Genomic DNA, 14,913 nt, shown 5'->3' with positions numbered 1-14,913 from the left:
CCGGAACTAGAGCGGGGTCTCTTGGAGGGCGGGATTCGAAGAAACGACCCCGGGGCCGAGAAATGAACTTTATTTTGTATCCTGAGGATACCACTTCCCTGACCCATGCGTCCTCCACTGAGGTGATCCAGACGTCCCTGAAGAAGAGGAGACGGCCGCCCAGCTTGGGAAGTGCGCTGGGGCCTTGCCGAGAGTCATGCCGAGGTGGATCTTCCAGTCCTAGACCTGGAAGATCTACCTTGGGAGTAGCAGGAACGCCAGGAAGGAGCGGGTCGAAAGGATACAGTCTTCTTCTCTTGACGAGCCTGCGACCTCTGCTGCTGTTGGGAAGAGGAGTTTGACGCCGCGAAGCGGCGAAAAGGCCGAAATTGCCGCCTAGGAGGAGGCCGGCAAGGTTTGGACTGGAGAAGAAGGGAGCTTGTGCCTCCAGTAGCGTCCTTAATAATTTGGTCCAGCTTGGAACCGAAGAGACGAGAGCCCTGAAAAGGCAGACTGGTAAGGGACTTCTTTGATGACAAATCCGCCTGCCAGGGCTTGAGCCAAACGGTACGACAGATGGCAACAACATTATTAGACGCCTGAGCGGCACAAGACACGGCGTCCAGGGAAGCAGAGACCAAGTATTCCCCAGCGTGAGAAATCTGGGTGGCAAGTTCCGCCAGCTGTTCTGCAGGAGCTCCGGCCAGAATGCCCCGACGGAGTTGCTTGGCTCATTCGGATATAGACTTCGAAACCCAGGTGGAAGCAAAGGCCGGGCATAAGGCAGACGCGGCTGCTTCGAAGGACGACTTAGCAAAGTACTCTATGAATTTATCGCTGGAATCTTTCAGAGACGCTCCGCCAGACAGCGGGAGGACTGTGTTGGTGGAAAGTCTAGAAACTGGCAGATCCACCTAGGAAGAAGTCGTCCAGTTGTCGATGAGATCCGGGGAAAAAGGATATAAGACGCTTTCCTCTTTGAAAAAGTCTGGTCAGGTTCTTCCTTTCTCTGGTCAGAAGCTGATCGAACTCAGGATGAGGAGCGAAAACCTTGAAAGGTGCTTTTGACCGTCTAAATGAAACCACCTGATCTGCGGGTTCCGTAGAGGGATCTTTGATGCCACAGGTCTGGTTGAATGCTCCAATGAGACTCGGAACCATATCCCTCATGGTAGCGATTTGGTTCGAATCCAGCTCCAAATTATCCTCTGAAGGCGCATCAGAGAGCTTCGCCTGACTCAGGTGAGGAGGACCGGGGGGGAAGCCGACCGCAGAGAAGGACCGAGAAGAGGACTCAGACCGGCGTTCCTGTCTGGATCACTTGCAGCCTATAATGGGAGGCTCGGACAGAGGTTCCTGCGACCCGCTGGCTACTGTGGGGGTCTGTAGGGGCAACTTATCCAGTACGGACACAAAGGTCTGGGACACCCGTGTTAGATCCACTACTGATTGTGACAACGAGGAAACCCAGCCTGAAGTGGAGGCTTCGCAATCAAGCGGAGCAATAGGGGGAACCTGGGCGGTGGGCATAATGGGGTTGCTGCAGGCCAGACAGAGTGGAGAGGACTGACCTGAGGAAAGTTTGCAGTTACAAGACGAACACGCAAAGTGTTTGACTAAGGCAGAGGAAGTAGAGGAAGAAATAAGAGGGCGAGAGCGACCTCCCTTAGGATTAGACATGGTGAATGAAACCCTGAGTAATGCCAGAAGGTTGGGGGACAGGAGGGCAGAGGAGAGCGTCAGTCTGCAGAGCAAAGCTACTCACGGCAGATGAGGCGGTTCGAGACTGAAGAAGCTGCCCAGCTTGTAGATGATCCCCCAAGGAAGATTCCTGCAGCGATCCAGTCAAGACATCATCCGGAGGGCAGAAGGACGCCCGACTGTGCGCTGAAAAGGGCGAGAGTGGCGCTGAAATGAAATGCAACTCAGCAGCGCACAGTGGAAGAAGGGGCGGTGCTAGCCGCGTGGGTCAGGAGCACCAAGATGGCGCCGGTGGGCAGGGAGTGATGGTCGGGCGGGAGAAAAGCCCACCCAAGGAAACAGGAAGTGGGCGGAGTCGCGTCGCCGGAAGTAGGCCCCGGGAGAAACCGGGGCCTAAATTAGAAGCCGGCGACCGCCGGAGAGGGCCGCGGTACCGGAAGGGTGCGGGCGCCGGGTAAAATGGCACGGCTACCTGCAATGTCGCCGCGCAGATCGAGAAATGGGGAAGGTATCAGACTCCAGGGCTGGTGATGGACGTCCTCGTCTCCTCCAACCGACAGGTTCTGGTAGGCGAGTGAGTGGGAGACAGAGCTAGGACCGAACTTCTAAGCACGCTTGTGTGCTAGGATCTTGGTCCTGCTGTGGGATCTATGAGGATACGGGGTGGCAGTACACGCCGTACTCATAGTCTGTATTGTGGGACTACAGGTTTGACTGTTCACCCTGTATCCCTTCCGGAAACCTGTAAGAAAACGACGCACATTGAGGTAGATAAGGGTCTAATGAAAGACCCGTGTCCACCTCCTACTGACACTAAGCTAAACTGAAGAGTATAATGCCAGTCGGTGGGGTGTACACTGCAGAGGAAGAGCTAACTTTTTTTGTGCATAGTGTCAGCCTCCTAGTGGCAGCAGCATACACCCCATGGTTCCTGTGTCCCCCAATGAGAGGCGATAAGAGAAATAGTCATGACAACATAGGGCCACTATGACAACGATCAGACCTCCGTGATGACATTGCGGGGGGCACCGATTGAAGGGCAGAGGGGGCTCCATCGCTCTTCGTGGCTTCTAAATAAAGCGATCAATATTGATCGCAGCATTTGGGGGGTTAAAGTGCTGGGAGAGGTCCAGGCACTGAGTGCCGCATGTCAGCTGTTAGAATCAGTTGACACCCCACGGTGATTGTGTGACAGCCGCTGTGAATGCAAAATCGCCACGACGCATCACTGAATAGACCCCCAAACAGGGCTTAGCTCAGCAGACAAGCTTCGAAGACACAATTGTTCGGGGGTCTATGGAGCGCTCGGTGTCTCAGGACCCAGACCTCCATGGATCCGTAGGCAATTAAAGTTCCTGATAAATCTGAAGTTACTCCTTAAAAAAACCTATAATAGTGTGGGCCAGTGCGTTGAGCAGACACATACCTTTCTGACCATAGTCATGTTCTGCTGCTTGCTCCAGGTTTTTGTACAGATGTCATAAGATTCCATAGAAAGCAACTCATGATCCCCGTCCTCTCCACCCAGAACATAGATGACGCCGTCAATTTCCACCACACCAAAACTATGCCGTGCCTAAAAGAGAACACAGGAAGGACCTCTATAGTACAGGAAATACAAAGTCAACTACCCACACACTTTAAAAAGTCGACTTATGGAGGTAAAAACACAAAACAATAGAGCACATGAATATAAGAATTTGTAATTTATTTTATTCAGAGAAATCTGCTCCTTTCTCCTCTTGGATTGATCATTAATTCTCAATTCATGGGTGAAATCTGTCTTCAGTAAATTCAGATTTTTCCATTACCGAGATAGAGTTAGTGCTCATAAAGTTCGATGGAACTCTCATTAGAATGTCTGTCTCCGCCTCTAGCTCCTCCCCTCTCCATAGAATATTAAAAGCACCAACTGTCATCTCTTATCGCAGTAATAGGAATGTATCTTCACTGAATACAGATTTTACCCATGAACTGGGAACGAAAAGTCAATCCAGGAACAGAAGCAGCAACATTTTCTGATAAGATAGATTACAAAGTTGATTATTTTCATGTCCACTATTCATTTATGAAAAAAATGATGGCGGCTGGTTATATATTTTTTCTTACGTTAGTCTTTATTTGGTACAGGGACCAGTAACCATCCAGGTGCCGAGACTCCTACCGATCACACAAATGAAGAGGCAGAAATGTCGATATGAAGACTCTGCATCCATACAGTGCTCTGCTCATGGATAAGCTGACCACTTCTGCCCTTACGTTTGTACAATCAATAAGGGTCTCAGGACGCAGACCCTCTTCGATCTAGAGGACTGAACAACTGCTATGATACAGTGGGGCAAAAAAGTACCGTATATACTCGAGTATAAGCCGACCCAAGTATAAGCCGACCCCCCTAATTTTGCCACAAAAAACTGGGAAAACTTATTGACTCGAGTATAAGCCTAGTGTGGAAATGCAGCATTTACCGGTGAATTTCAAAAATAAAAATAGATCATTATTTCCCCATAGCTGTGCCATATAGTGCTCTGCACCGTTCATTTTGTCCCATAGCTGTGCCATATAGTGCTCTGCACCGTTCATTTTGTCCCATATCTGTGCCCCATACTGTGCTCTGCACCGTTCATTTTGTCCCATAGCTGTGCCCCATATAGTGCTCTGCACCGTTCATTGTGCCCCATATCTGTGCCCCATACTGTGCTCTGCACCGTTCATTTTGTCCCATAGCTGTGCCCCATACTGTGCTCTGCACCGTTCATTTTGTCCCATAGCTGTGCCCCATATAGTGCTCTGCACCGTTCATTGTGCCCCATATCTGTGCCCCATACTGTGCTCTGCACCGTTCATATTTGTCCCATATCTGTGCCCCATACTGTGCTCTGCACCGTTCATTTTGTCCCATAGCTGTGCCCCATATAGTGCTCTGCACCGTTCATTGTGCCCCATATCTGTGCCCCATACTGTGCTCTGCACCGTTCATATTTGTCCCATAGCTGTGCCCCATACTGTGCTCTGCACCGTTCATTTTGTCCCATAGCTGTGCCCCATATAGTGCTCTGCACCGTTCATTGTGCCCCATATCTGTGCCCCATACTGTGCTCTGCACCGTTCATTTTGTCCCATAGCTGTGCCCCATACTGTGCTCTGCACCGTTCATTTTGTCCCATAGCTGTGCCCCATATAGTGCTCTGCACCGTTCATTGTGCCCCATAGCTGTGCCCCATACTGTGCTCGGCACCGTTCATTATTGTCCCATATCTGTGCCCCACATATGCTCTGCACCGTTCATTTTGTCCCATAGATGCTCTGTATAAATCTGTGCCGCCGCTGCTGCTGCAATAAAAAAAAAAAAAAAAACACATACTCACCTCTCTTGCTTGCAGCTCCCGCCGCCTCCATCTTCCCGGCGTCTTTGCACTGACTGATCAGGCAGAGGGCGCCGCGCACACTATACGCGTCATCGCGCCCTCTGGCCTGAACAGTCAGAGCGCAGACGCCGGGAAGATGGAGGTGCCGGGAAGATGGAGCGGCGCCCGGCGGCTGGAACGTGGACAGGTGAATATTACATACTTACCTGGTCCCAGCGATCCTGACGCTCACTTTGCCTGTCACAGCTGGTCTTCGGTGCCGCAGCTTCTTTCTCTATCAGCGGTCACCGGCACCGCTGATTAGAGAAATGAAGACGCGGCTCCACCCCTATGGGAGGTGGAGCCGCCTATTCATTTTTCTAATGAGCGGTCCCACGTGACCGCTGAAGAGGGGAAGACGCTGCAGCACAGAAGACCGTGGGAAGGCAGGGACAGCGCGAGGATCACTGGGACTAGGTAAGTATACCTCAGCGCCCTCACCCGCCGACCCCACCGCTACCGTGACTCGAGTATAAGCCGAGAGGGGCACTTTCAGCCCAAAAATTTGGGCTGAAAATCTCGGCTTATACTAGAGTATATATGGTACCAAATACTTATTTTCCACCATAATATGCAAATAAAATGTTAAAAGAACAGACAATGTGATTTTCTGGATTTTTTGTCCCCCATAGTTGAGGTCTACCTATGATGTAAATTACCGACGCCTCTCATCTTTTTAAGTGGTGGAACTTGCACTATTGCTGACTGACTAAATACTTTTTTGCCCCACTGTATATAGGTTTTTTTTTTTTCAAGTTAATTTACCCCATTAAAAGACAAAATACTTAAGTGGCAATACAAGGTTACCTCCAGCATCGGTGGTAACGGGCTCCAAGAGTTGGCATCAGGATCGTAATGCTCACCAGAATTTAGCGTCTCACTGTTTTCATTCTGACCTCCGAGAACGAACAGGAAGCCCTCTGCAGACGTGACAGAGTTGGACTAAATTATACACAGTAGATTATAGGAGTGTTGCAAACATACAGGGCAAGAAGAAATGTTCAAAAAGCAAAATATAGGTAAGATTTAGGCTGGGGTTATACGGACAAATGTGCGAGAAGCCCACCTGCGGCAGGCGCGCGGCGTGCCCATCCAGCCTGCGGCAGGCGCGCGGCGTGCCCATCCAGCCTGCGGCAGGCGCGCGGCGTGCCCATCCAGCCTGCGGCAGGCGCGCGGCGTGCCCATCCAGCCTGCGGCAGGCGCGCGGCGTGCCCATCCAGCCTGCGGCAGGCGCGCGGCGTGCCCATCCAGCCTGCGGCAGGCGCGCGGCGTGCCCATCCAGCCTGCGGCAGGCGCGCGGCGTGCCCATCCAGCCTGCGGCAGGCGCGCGGCGTGCCCATCCAGCCTGCGGCAGGCGCGCGGCGTGCCCATCCAGCCTGCGGCAGGCGCGCGGCGTGCCCATCCAGCCTGCGGCAGGCGCGCGGCGTGCCCATCCAGCCTGCGGCAGGCGCGCGGCGTGCCCATCCAGCCTGCGGCAGGCGCGCGGCGTGCCCATCCAGCCTGCGGCAGGCGCGCGGCGTGCCCATCCAGCCTGCGGCAGGCGCGCGGCGTGCCCATCCAGCCTGCGGCAGGCGCGCGGCGTGCCCATCCAGCCTGCGGCAGGCGCGCGGCGTGCCCATCCAGCCTGCGGCAGGCGCGCGGCGTGCCCATCCAGCCTGCGGCAGGCGCGGGGAGTTCCCATCCAGCCTGCGGCAGGCGTGCGGAGTTCCCATCCAGCCTGCGGCAGGCGCGCGGCGTGCCCATCCAGCCTGCGGCAGGCGCGCGGCGTGCCCATCCAGCCTGCGGCAGGCGCGCGGCGTGCCCATCCAGCCTGCGGCAGGCGCGCGGCGTGCCCATCCAGCCTGCGGCAGGCGCGCGGCGTGCCCATCCAGTCTGCGGCAGGCGTGGGGAGTTCCCATCCAGCCTGCGGCAGGCGTGCGGAGTTCCCATCAAGCCTGCGGCAGGCGCGCGGCGTGCCCATCCAGCCTGCGGCAGGCACGCGGCGTGCCCATCCAGCCTGCGGCAGGCACGCGGCGTTTCCATCCAGCCTGCGGCATGCACGCGGCGTTTCCATCCAGCCTGCGGCAGGCGTACCCCTTAGTTATTTCATCTAAATTCATCAACTATACCCATACCCGCAGACAGGACGCCATGGTTGATCCGCGGAGTGCTGAGAGGAGCCAGCTCGATCCATAACTGTTTATTTCTATCATAAAGTGGGCACATACAGCGAACGTTGGCCAATGGCTTCCGGGATCTATAAGCAAAACGTGTTTATTATTTGCACCATGTTCACAGTTATATAGAATTCATGTACTATGGCAGTTTCAGTAACCTGTCCTTTCCTGTCATTATTAACCCTTTTAAGATCTAGCAGTTTTTTTTGCGCTTTCTGTTTTCTTTTTTTCCTTTTGTCGTTTCAAGTGCCATAACCCTTTTTTTTTTTCAATAACATTTGAGGGGTTTTTTTCAGGGTGAAACCGTTGTTTTGCATGACCACCTTATATTCAATTTTAGGATATATTGTACTAAAAACAGGAAAAAAAACGTCCAAGTTTTGTGTGAAATGAAAATGCAACTCCGTTATTGTTTTATTGGGCTTTGTTTTTACAGCATTTATTGTTTTGTAAAAAGGACCTGAAAAACGATTCTCTGAGTCAATATGATAGTGGCGATACCAAACAGTGCTTTTTCTTACGCTGAGCTGTAGCTTTTATTTATGATTTTTTGGCTTATGAAGGTTTGATCACTTTTGCACTTTTTATCAAATCCTAAAACAATGGCTATTTATGCTTTTTTGTGTACAGTTGAAATAGTTATATAATTTGATAGATCGGACTTTTATGGACACAAATACCAAATATGTTTTTTTTTTTTAAACTTTTGAATGGGAAAAAAAGGTGTTTTTAAACAAATTTTTCAGAGTTTTTTTTTTTTAAATCTTTACTGTATTTTTCTAGGTCCTCGTAAGGGACTTGAATCTGCGATCCGATTGTTCAAAGTAAATATTGAAAAACCACAGAATATAGCGTGATTGACATTCTATCAAGCCCAGCCTCAGGTTCAAAGGAGTACCAAGATGGCAGGCCATTTAAATGCTACTGTCAGTGATCGACAGCAGCATTTAAAGGGACTCGATCAGCATAGAATGCACTGTGGTGCGCTCAAACATTTAAGTACACCTTCACTCCTGCTTGCTTTCCATTAATCTTTGCCCTTTTGTGTCGCTTTTAAGCTAGAGCTGTCAATCAAAGAAGGTTTGCGAAATGGTTATACAGCAGCTATCAGAGATAGCTCCGATCGCTGCTGCTGGGTGTGATACACAGCCGGCATCTTCCCGGTATGGAGCCTCCAGACAAGGCAATGGATGACTTACGCTCTCTCCTCTCCTCCAGCTGTCACAATGCACTCAGAGTAGCCCCTCGGTTTAAAAGATGCCAGCACGGCTTCTCCTTGCTGCGGCTGGCTCAGGGGTATGTTGTTACATTCTCGGACCATCTCCCGTACCAACGGCTCATTGAGCATTTGTTCTCGCAGGTAGCTGCAATCCAGGCCATTCACCCACAAGGCGGAGGTCACGTCCTTCATATGAACCTGCGAAAATAAGAGCGGAAGAGTTTAATGGGCGCGAGAAGAGAAGGAAGCGTAAGCCCTTGTGTCGTCCTCATCTGTGAGTGACCATGTTCTTTATACCTTGGTATACTGTCAATAGTCGGCTGACATCACTCTAAGGATGAAAGACAATTACACCATTAACCTTGAGAAATAGATTGCCCACGACAATGACAGACAGACAGACCATGTGGTAGACGGATGCCACTCAGCCGCCATTGTAATATCCTCTCTTTGGACACCAGAGGTTAGAAGAGGTGCCATCAGTCCAGAGCACAGGTATAAAAAAAAAAAAAAAAAAGTGACAAATTTGAAGAGTTTATAGAGTAACTAAACATTGAAGCGGTCTTGTCAAATTCACTGGAGACTTTAAATGTTTGTAGACCGATGGAGGTCCGGGTCCTGAGACCACCCCCAGCGACCGCTCAATAGACCCCAGAATGTGCAGTAGCTTTACCGCCTATGGATGTGATGGAATATAGTCCGTAACCCGCCTTAAAAAGCACTAAATAAACACAAAAAAAGGCAATGAACATAATCATTGATATGGAAAAACAACCTGCTGTTCATATCTTCAGGCTTTTCAGCATCTTTTAACCAATTTCACGCTTGCAAAGAAGTAAAGCGGTTAAAAGAAGTGACCGGTCCGTTCCATATGGAAGCCGCTCAATATTTTATCTATACATTTAACAAAATAAAACAAAAAATAAATAAATAAAAAAACTAAAAATTACGCTGCAAGGAAACAGGGAAACGCAGACAGCGCTTTTCATGAAGAGCAGGTATGATTGTGTATAAAGGACATTATGTGCACGTACCCAAAAAGCAGAGGAAATTACAGATGTGGCGGCAGACTCAGGCATGACCGGGATACACGAGAGCCACATCACTAGTATCAAGTGGTGATCTCGGCACGGCCGGGCAATATTCAGCTTTATCGCAATTTTAGCTACTCATTCTCTCTGGGCCAAAAAACTTCAGGCAAGAGAGCAGTCGGTTGCCCATAGGACGTGCCACTCCATTCAGGGTCTGCGACACCGACACAGGATGCCCAGCATAAAGAGTGCTAGCCTAGCTGTCATCACTGGAGCAGTGTGCAATTATATACACTAACCAACTCCTCCAGGTCACAGTCAGAAGAGCAGGGGAGAACAGAGTACCGTATCCTGTTCTGGAGGGTCACGGTCAGAAGAAAACTGTGTACCGTACCCTGTTCTGGAGGGTCACAGTCAGAAGAGACCCCTGTACCGTACCCTGTTCTGGAGAGTCACGGTCAGAAGAGACCGTCTACCATATCCTGTTCTGGGGGGTCACGGTAAGAGGAGACCCGTGTACCGTATCCTGTTCTGCAGAGTCACAGTAAGAGGAGACAAGTGTACTATACCCTGTTCTGGAGAGTCCCGGTCAGAGGAGACCCGTGTACCGTACCCTGTTCTGGAGAGTCACTGTCAGAAGAGACCGTCTACCATATCCTGTTCTAGAGGGTCACGGTAAGAGGAGACCCGTGTAGCGTACCCTGTTCTGGAGGGTCACGGTAAGAGGAGACCAGTGTACCGTACCCTGTTCTGGGGAGTCACGGTAAGAGGAGACCCATGTACCACACCCTGTTCTAGAGAGTCACAGTAAGAGGAGACCATGTACCACACCCTGTTCTAGAGAGTCACAGTAAGAGGAGACCCATGTACCACACCCTGTTCTAGAGAGTCACAGTAAGAGGAGACCATGTACCACACCCTGTTCTGGAGAGTCACAGTAAGAGGAGACCATGTACCACACCCTGTTCTAGAGAGTCACAGTAAGAGGAGACCCATGTACCACACCCTGTTCTAGAGAGTCACAGTAAGAGGAGACCATGTACCACACCCTGTTCTGGAGAGTCACAGTAAGAGGAGACCATGTACCACACCCTGTTCTAGAGAGTCACAGTAAGAGGAGACCATGTACCACACCCTGTTCTAGAGAGTCACAGTAAGAGGAGACCATGTACCACACCCTGTTCTGGAGAGTCACAGTAAGAGGAGACCCATGTACCACACCCTGTTCTGGAGAGTCACAGTAAGAGGAGACCATGTACCACACCCTGTTCTAGAGAGTCACAGTAAGAGGAGACCATGTACCACACCCTGTTCTGGAGAGTCACAGTAAGAGGAGACCATGTACCACACCCTGTTCTAGAGAGTCACAGTAAGAGGAGACCATGTACCACACCCTGTTCTGGAGAGTCACAGTAAGAGGAGACCATGTACCACACCCTGTTCTAGAGAGTCACAGTAAGAGGAGACCATGTACCACACCCTGTTCTGGAGAGTCACAGTAAGAGGAGACCCATGTACCACACCCTGTTCTAGAGAGTCATAGTAAGAGGAGACCCATGTACCACACCCTGTTCTAGAGAGTCACAGTAAGAGGAGACCCATGTACCACACCCTGTTCTAGAGAGTCACAGTAAGAGGAGACCATGTACCACACCCTGTTCTGGAGAGTCACAGTAAGAGGAGACCCATGTACCACACCCTGTTCTAGAGAGTCATAGTAAGAGGAGACCCATGTACCACACCCTGTTCTAGAGAGTCACAGTAAGAGGAGACCCATGTACCACACCCTGTTCTAGAGAGTCACAGTAAGAGGAGACCATGTACCACACCCTGTTCTGGAGAGTCACAGTAAGAGGAGACCCATGTACCACACCCTGTTCTAGAGAGTCACAGTAAGAGGAGACCCATGTACCACACCCTGTTCTAGAGAGTCACAGTAAGAGGAGACCATGTACCACACCCTGTTCTGGAGAGTCACAGTAAGAGGAGACCCATGTACCACACCCTGTTCTAGAGAGTCACAGTAAGAGGAGACCATGTACCACACCCTGTTCTGGAGAGTCACAGTAAGAGGAGACCATGTACCACACCCTGTTCTAGAGAGTCACAGTAAGAGGAGACCCATGTACCACACCCTGTTCTGGAGAGTCACAGTAAGAGGAGACCCATGTACCACACCATGTAACCATGTCAGATTAGATACCTTATAATGGTTTTCCAAAACTTAAAAAAAAGGAGTTGTCCTATACATAGGATATCGCTCAGGTGGAGGGGGGGAAGGGGGTGGAATGCAAAAAAATTGCACCTTCTTGAATCCACTCCAGAATTTGGCTTAAAATTAAAAAAAAAAATAAATAAAGAGCCTAATGGCAAGCTCCATAAATGGGGTTACTTGATTTCTTTTTTTTCTTCACGTTTTTAATCTTTAAAAAAATAAATAAATTCTCCATTTCCCCAGTGCCACTGTGTCTGGTATTCTAGATCAGTCCCTTACCTTGCGCACTTCGATGTCATGGGAAAGCCACCTGAGCACGGCTTCGAACACGTACTTTTCGTTGCCCACGTTGAGCTTCTCCAGAGACAGGACCTCCTTCAGCTTTGTTGGCCCAAGTTCTAAGAACTCCTCTGTGCTGCTGACGTCCCTGAAGTGGGTCTCCAGGTACTCTGTGGCCAGATGATACACGTGGTTCAGGCAATAATGCAGCGCGAAGTCTCGGATGCCGATGCAGTTGTCCGCCGTAATACAGCCCTCCAGGAACTCGCAGCACAAGGTCTTCAGATCGGTGAGGAGCAGGAGATCGGCGGCCTGCACCACATCCTGGATCGTTTCTTCGTTCAGCCTGATCTACCCAGGAAGAGAAAAGACAACATTTTTATACATATTGCTGGAGTTAAACGATACACGTTCTAAGTAGTTTTAGATTAAAGAGTCACAGTCGTTTTAATTTTTATTTAATAAAATCAATAGTAATTCTGAAAATTAGAAACTTTACCTTACTAGATCTTTGGGTAAAAGCGGTCAAATCATCTGTAAACCGTGAATACAGATTTTCCCATTATGGAGATAGATGACATTTGGTGCTTTTGATATTCTATGGAGGGGGAGGAGCTACTGCAAGTTCCATAGAACGTTACGAGCACCAACTATTATCTACTATCTCAGTAATGGGAAAATTCATAGAAACATAGTAACATAGTTAGTAAGGCCGAAAAAAGACATTTGTCCATCCAGTTCAGCCTATATTCCATCATAATAAATCCCCAGATCTACGTCCTTCTACAGAACCTAATAATTGTATGATACAATATTCTTCTGCTCCAGGAAGACATCCAGGCCTCTCTTGAACCCCTCGACTGAGTTCGCCATCACCACCTCCTCAGGCAAGCAATTCCAGATTCTCACTGCCCTAACAGTAAAGAATCCTCTTCTATGTTGGTGGAAAAACCTTCTCTCCTCCAGACGCAAAGAATGCCCCCTTGTGCCCGTCACCTTCCTTGGTATAAACAGATCCTCAGCGAGATATTTGTATTGTCCCCTTATATACTTATACATGGTTATTAGATCGCCCCTCAGTCGTCTTTTTTCTAGACTAAATAATCCTAATTTCGCTAATCTATCTGGGTATTGTAGTTCTCCCATCCCCTTTATTAATTTTGTTGCCCTCCTTTGTACTCTCTCTAGTTCCATTATATCCTTCCTGAGCACCGGCGCCCAAAACTGGACACAGTACTCCATGTGCGGTCTAACTAGGGATTTGTACAGAGGCAGTATGATGCTCTCAATTCCACACGGAAGATTTTAGCTGTGATCCGTCCAGGAGGAGAAAGAAGTAGATTTCTGTAATAAGATAGATTACAAAGTTTCTCGTTTTCTTGTGTACTTTTGATTCAGGATTAAAAAAAAAAAAAAAAGTAAAAGTTGGTGAGAACTAAAAAAAAAAAAAAAAGTACCACGTTGTACCACGGTCCCCAACCAGCAAGGTCCTGGTATCCTCCTAGGCAAGACAGGGGGCAAAAATTGACATTTCTAGTTAGGAAACAGTCTACACGCTGATTAATGTGATACCTGTCCGCTGAATATGTAATCCAGAATTTCCTTTATGATGGACACCGATATTCCCTCCATGTCAATCCTGTATGGAGACCCGTCATATTTGGGGGGGTTATAGCTCAGCTTTGCCCTGCGATGATAAAAAAGTAGGTTAATGTCGGACAGAGAAAGAATCATTGTCCAGTGTCCCGTCTTATTATGTAAAGAGGTTGACGTTTTTAGGGAAAATTCTTAAATAAAAAACTACGATGGGTCAGAAAACCGTAACCCTCTAACCCCAACATTAATCCTAATTACACTAATACCGGCAGTACTTAACGTGCCCATACACAGTGGAGAAAACCATAGCCAAATCAGGACTGGACATCCATCGAATGTATATGGGGGACTCCCGATGACAAACGTTGAGAGAAAGAACGACCAGGCATGCTGGATTTCAACATGCCCAATCCATCGACGTCATAGCATGCGTAACAAAACACTTTTGTAATTTACTGCTTCTTAAAATCTGAAGCCATTCAAGAAATATTAAGACTTTTTTCCTTTTGTTTACAGCTTGTCGCCTAGGAAACCGACCACCGCTGCTGTCTAACTTGCAAGCACAGCAATAAAGCTGGCTGGGATTAAAAAGGTAAAAGTGTGCTCCAGAGATCCTGGCCAGCTTACAAGATCAATAGGAAAGGAGCTTGTAAACACAGCGTATGTTCTGCTTTCTAGCAGCGGTGGTCGGTCTCCAAGGCAACGAGCTGTAAACAAAGAAAAGTATTACTATCTCGAGAACGGCTGAGAATTTTATTAAGCCATCAACTATAATTGCTTCCAGATTCATACGCTCCGTCCTACAAAATCCCTCTATGAAGATGGGAATAGCCTTTTAATACAATCACACAGTTTGCAGTGAATATCATATCTGTCGGCCTGTTTAAATGGACTGATCGTTAGATATGATTGTCCCCCCTCATCACGGGCGCTCGTCCCTCAAATATTGGCTAGTCAAAAATCAGGGCTGAGGAGTCGGGAAGCCAAACCTCCATCCAACTCAAACATTTTCATGACACCGACTCAGACTCTGACTCCACCAAAATGGGCTCAGACTCCACAGCCCTGGTCAAAATGGGTCTTTAGGCAAAACTTTGCCTACCTGTTTAGACGGACTGATAGTTGGGAATGATCCTCCCCTCCCCAAGGGTGCTCATCCCCCAAATATTGGTGTCAAAACGGGCCTTAAGCTGGCTTTGCAATCTGTGATTTGTGTGCCACTTCTTCTGTGCACAGGTTGCACACAGATTCCTATTTTATAAAGGATGATTAGGGCCAGAGCAGTGACCGGAAGTGTTGTCATAAGCCCCAGGGAGCGGCCAGTACCCGA

General features: G+C 49.1%; 1 protein-coding gene across 2 annotated transcripts in view; it reads right to left on the bottom strand.

The window, feature by feature from the left end:
* The window catches only part of GAN (gigaxonin), a 31,817-nt gene that overhangs the window by 11,660 nt on the left and 5,244 nt on the right, over positions 1–14,913 (bottom strand). For both annotated transcript variants that reach the window (XR_011315194.1, XM_069738775.1), the window contains exons 2-7: positions 13,560–13,674; positions 11,988–12,338; positions 8,443–8,660; positions 7,202–7,323; positions 5,895–6,007; positions 3,107–3,256 (exon numbers count right to left, since the gene is read on the bottom strand). Coding sequence is in view for 1 of the 2 variants with exons in the window: in XM_069738775.1 (XP_069594876.1) it covers positions 3,107–3,256; positions 5,895–6,007; positions 7,202–7,323; positions 8,443–8,660; positions 11,988–12,338; positions 13,560–13,674 (1,069 nt within the window). In the remaining variant the exon portion in view is untranslated. The remainder of the gene's footprint in view (positions 1–3,106; positions 3,257–5,894; positions 6,008–7,201; positions 7,324–8,442; positions 8,661–11,987; positions 12,339–13,559; positions 13,675–14,913) is intronic.

This window comes from Ranitomeya imitator, chromosome 9 (assembly GCF_032444005.1).
Source record: "Ranitomeya imitator isolate aRanImi1 chromosome 9, aRanImi1.pri, whole genome shotgun sequence".
NCBI lineage: Eukaryota > Metazoa > Chordata > Amphibia > Anura > Dendrobatidae > Ranitomeya > Ranitomeya imitator.
This window is presented reverse-complemented; position numbering and strand designations above follow the sequence as displayed.